We start from the raw sequence: 5,009 nt of genomic DNA on the forward strand, positions 1-5,009 counted from the left end.
TTCTTCTCGGTCTTCTCTCTTCTTTTCTTGAGTTCTATTCTGTCCCGCATCTTCTCTCTTCTTCTGTTCTTTTTCTTCTTCTACTCCTCTTTGAACTTCTTCTCCGCGAGAAAGATAAGAAAAAGAAGAAGAAAGAAAGTAGAGGGAAAGAAAAAGAAGAAGAACCAAAGAGAGATTTCCAGGAGAAGACATAATGGAAGAAGAAGTAGTCGAGTGATCTGACCCAGAGAGAAGAAGAAGACCGTTCAAATAGAAAAGAAAAAGAAGAAAAGAAGAAGACAGAAAAGAAGTCTGATAGATAAGAATAATGGCAAGAATGCTATGAGCAGAAGTTATCGATCCATTCAAGAGAAAGAAATGACTCGAGTAGTGTACATACACTCGAAACCACTCAACGCTGTGTGTATGTACACCATAGTTCTACGGTGTACATACACCTTGCCGGTATCTAGATCGATACATAGATGGATAGGTCGAAAATGTTTGAAGAGAATACGAAAAAGACAGTCGCTCAACCCAAGCTTTCAAGAAGAGAAAGAAAGAAGGAGAGAGAGAAAGAGAAGTAACTTCGCTTTCGCTGCAGTCTCTTAAAAGGAGAGAAACGCAGAAGCTTCCTTGAGAAGGCGAAGAAGGAGAAAACGAAAAAGAAAGAAGAGAAAGGAGAGTGAGTTAGTGGGAAAGAGAGAAGGATGGATGAGTAACCAAGTGCGAAACCCTGAGGAGAAGGAAGAGCAAAAGAAAGAGAAGAAGAGGAGGGCAAGGAGAGAAAGAATTGACGGGAGAAAAGTTTGAATGTGATATAGAGAGATAGATAGTTAGACAAGTCAGATGTGATGTAGAATAGAGATAGAAAGGCAGAGAGAGAGAGAAGGAAAGCAGAGAGAATAGAGGTAAGTGCGAGAAAAGGAAGGACGAATGAGAACCTCCACCGTTCATCCTTGCTGCATGCAAAGAAGAATTCTACTCAAAAAGAAAAAGTCTCCTTGCATGCATCGAGAGACATCTTCGTGTCTTGCGAGACCATTCTCTTCTCTTGTGTTCGTCTCTTTCTTTCCTTCTATCTCTCCAAGTGTGTATCTGTCCTTGCTCTACCTTTTCTCGGGATGTCTGCTTCTCTTCTTGCCTTTACCGTTCTACAATAAGAAAGAAGAAGAATACGCTTGCTCTCAAAGAAGAAAGAATCCAGATCTACTCTTCTTCTTAACTCCCTCTTCATCTTTGAGAGATCTCTTCCTTTCTTCTTCTGTATCGCCTTCTCTCTCTACATCCAGCTGTCTCTTTTTCTCTTCTTCTCTTTCTTTCTTTCTTTCTATCATAGGTCCTCATATTTACACATATACAGACATCTCTGTCCATTAAATCCTCAACCCTACTATAACTCTACACACATATATATATATATATATCTATACAATCTATGTATCAGTATCGATACATCTATCTCTCTCTCTCTCTCCATCTATGTGTCTCAACTTGTATATACATGTGCATATAGTTATGCTACATATACCATATAGATGTATTTCTATGGTCTACTAGAGCCACATGTGTGTATGTGTGTGAGGTCACTTCGAGTAGAGAAGGACCTAGTGGAGAGAGAGGAGAGAAGAAATGGAGCTAGGAGAACAGAAAGAATGAAAAGATACCTCGAAGGAAATGTCTTCTGCCTTCTCGTGTCAAGATGTCTCTCTCTGTCTCTGGCTGGCTGCCTGTCCCTTTTCTTCAGCTGACTTGTTTCTTTTCTCTCTTTTCGCCTAGATTCTTATAAGTTGTCCTAGCGCCTTTTTCTTTCTCTTTCTCTCCTGATCTTCTCGCACCCTCGTAACGATGACCTCATTCTCTCAAGCCCCCTCTTTTTCTTTTTCTTCTTTTCTTTCTTGTCTCCTTTCTCGGGTGTGTAGTTACACCATACAGAAGAGAAAGAGAAGAAGGAAGACAAGGAATGAGGAGAATTCTTTCTTTCTCTCTGTCTCAGCTCGAGACAATTTTCCACTCTCATCTCCTCTTCACTTTTCTTCTTTTTCTTTTTTCTTCATCTCTTTCTTCTTCTTTCCTTTCGGTTCATGGCGTTCTTCTCTTCTGTCTTCTTTCTTCTCTCCTTTTTTCTTTCTTATGATCTTCTTCTTCTCTTTCTCCTCTTCTCCCTGTCCCTGCCTCTGTCTACTAAAGACAGAATTCTCCCAGCGATACTCTCACCGTATTTCTTCATTTCCACGCTCTGCTTCACCTTCTTCTTTCATCCTCTCTTCTTCTTCTTCTTGTCTTTCTTTTACACACGACTCTCTCATTCATCGCCGCCCTTTTTCTTCTTCCTTCTGTTCTCCTCATTCTCTCTCTTCTTCTCTTTCGTCTTTTCTTCTTTCTTCTTTCTCTCCACTCCCTCTCTCTTCTTCTTCTTTATGCCTGAGAAGCTCTCGGGGACGTTTCTCTATCAGGAAGGACGCCTTGAGAGATTTCCTTCGAAGCCTCTCCGTTCGCGATGCCTCAGAGAATCCGATGAAAGGAGAGAAAGATAGAAGAAAGAAGAAAAAGAGGCCGAAGGAACAAGAAGAAGAAGATTTCTTATCTCTCTCTCCTAGCTCCAAACACAAGCATTCTCGTCTTGTCTCTCAATCTTCTCTTCCTGATCCTCTTCTTCTTCTTCCGCAACTCTCTCTTTCTCCTTCTTCTTCTGAAAGCGTATGTGATGGAGGGGTCCCTATGATAGATCGGTGCAGAGAGAAGAAGAAGAGGAAGATAGCGAAGAAGACAGGAAGGAACGCTATCTTAAAGAGTCGAAATAGAGAGAGAGGTGACGCGAATGAAGAAGAAGAAGAGAATGATGGATTGCTTTCTCTCGATTCGTATCTTGACAGGTTACAGAGAGAAGAAGATCGGCGAGAGATTGAAGATAGAGAGAGAAGAAGACTTGGAAGACCATCGAGAAGAAGAAGACCAGCTGACGAGCATGTCCTCTCCGACAGACTGAAAACTCCCTCGTCTCTCTTTCTTCATCCATCTTTCTCTTCTTCTTCTTCTTCTCTTTCTTCCTCAGTGAAAGGAAAGCGAACACGAGGAATAGAAGGTGAAGAGGAAAGAAATGCGCCACACCTAGAGACAGTTAGAGAGAATGAAGAAGAAGAAGAAGGACTTTCGCCATGGAGGAGAAAGAGAAGAAAGGAAGGGGAGAGAATCTTTTCCTCTTCTTCTTCTTCTCCTCTTCTTTCTCCTCTTGATTTGAGCCCCTTCTTTCTTTCAGAGAAACGACAACATGCTGACGGGTCTGCAGGAATGGAGAACAAGCGAAGGAACCTCCGACCAGAAGAAAAAGAAGAAAGTTTCGATGAAGATGATAAAGAAGAAGAAGAAGAAAAGAGAGAAGAAGATAGATGGAGAGCCAAAGACACCAAGAAGAGAGGAGAAGAAGAAGAAGAAAGAAAGACGAGGAAGATCAGGGCGAGTAGTCAGGGAGGGAGAAGAAGAAGAAGAGAAGAAGGAAGAGAGATCTACAGAAAGAAGACGAGTGAAAATCCCAAGAATGAAGAAGATGGTAGAAGAAATGAAGAAGTATATCAAGAGGAAAGAGAAAAAGAAGAAGAACTGGAGAGAAGAAGAAGGGAAAGAGGAGGAGTAGAGGGAGAGAGAGGAGAGAATATGATTCTGGAGAGAGGTGTAGGCGAAGACTTTCCGTTAGATCGAGGTCTTCTAGCTCGACAGGCTCAAGAAATTCTTCAGATTCTCGGGTGCTTACCTCTTTTCTCTCTCTCTCTCTCTTTCGTACATACATAGATGGGGTACCTCCATACCGATAGCTACTTTACCCATATATATCTATGGAGGTGTATATGGGAACCAAAATAAGAGATTGATCTTTCTTTCATATCCTTTCGCTTCTTTTTCTACGGCTCCAGACGTCCTTATATTTCACGGTCTTCTCGTCCACCACTCTCTTCTTCATCTCTATAGAGATCTACATATCTACTTTGTACATACATACATAGAGAGAGAGATAGATATTGAGATATACGTATCAACTTTATATGTCCCATACCAGTCGGAGCGAGATGTTCCCATACCAGGGAGAGTGATAGAGAGAGAGAGAGAGATAGACAGAGAGGTAGGCTACAGATAGATAGGTGTGTTGAGAGAGAGTAGGGTGAAGAAAGATAGATAGATTCAAGATAGTTAGAGTGTATGGACTCTGCTTGCTTGTAGGGGGAGGCCGCTTGGGTGTGTTTTCGGTCCTAGAATCGGGTGTATGTACACCTTGATCAATACTAACTAGGAGGAAAACTGAGAGATGAATCGTTTCCTGTTCTCCTTCTCTGAAAGCTCTCATTCGGCTTTTCGTGTGATACTTGTTTATTTATTTCTCTTTCTTTCTTTCTTTCTTTCTTTTACTTTTCTTCCTCTTATCGTCTCCATCTTTCTTTCATCTATCCCTTTCTCTATCTTTGACTATGTTCTCTTCTCTTTTGCAGACTCTCTGAATTTACGGTGTCTATACACCTGGTGACACCCGAGGAGATGAGAAGTTTGAATGAGGAGTCCCGTCAGATTTCTGAATCTACCGATGTCCTCTCTTTTCCTTCTCGCTCATCTGTAGCATACAAACGTCTTCGCCAGTATCTTCTTTCTTCTTCTTCCTCTTCTTCTCCTTCTTCCTCTTCCTCGGCTTATAGTGAAGAGACCCTCGGAGAAAAGAGACATTTCTCTGGATCTCTTCATGAAAAGAACGGCGAAGAAAGAGAAAAGAAGCAGAGAAATCAATGGAAAGAGGAAGAAGAAGAAGAGAGAGAAAAGAAGAAGAAGAAGGAAGATGAAGAACGTGGAGGCAAATCAAGATGGAGTGGCTCGTGGAGATCTATCCGATTGAGGAATGTATCTGATATGAATCTCGGCCAAATCTACTTCTGTCCCTGTAAGGACAGAACACACCGAAGCAGTACCCTACCCCTATTCCTCCTAAAACTGCTCTTATCACGACGAAGCCTACTACTACTAAATCTCTTCTCTCTCTTTCTCTTTCT

The 5,009-nt window shown here is 41.7% G+C and overlaps 2 protein-coding genes across 2 annotated transcripts; one reads left to right on the plus strand and one right to left on the minus strand.

Annotated features, from left to right (window-relative positions):
• Positions 1-8: 8 nt before the first annotated feature.
• Positions 9-881, minus strand: CSUI_008625 (uncharacterized protein; the record flags this gene model as incomplete). Its single annotated transcript, XM_068068752.1, has 1 exon — positions 9-881. A coding segment is annotated over one exon (369 nt), but the record flags the coding sequence as incomplete, so codon positions are not given.
• A 1,294-nt stretch (positions 882-2,175) lies between these two features.
• On the plus strand, positions 2,176-4,899 carry CSUI_008626 (phosphopantetheine--protein transferase domain containing; the record flags this gene model as incomplete). The annotated part of the gene is made up of 2 exons (XM_068068753.1): positions 2,176-3,722; positions 4,461-4,899. Coding segments are annotated over 2 exons (1,986 nt in total), but the record flags the coding sequence as incomplete, so codon positions are not given.
• Positions 4,900-5,009: the final 110 nt, after the last annotated feature.

The sequence above is a fragment of the Cystoisospora suis genome (genome assembly GCF_002600585.1).
Source record: "Cystoisospora suis strain Wien I chromosome Unknown contig_4897, whole genome shotgun sequence".
Lineage (NCBI taxonomy): Eukaryota > Apicomplexa > Conoidasida > Eucoccidiorida > Sarcocystidae > Cystoisospora > Cystoisospora suis.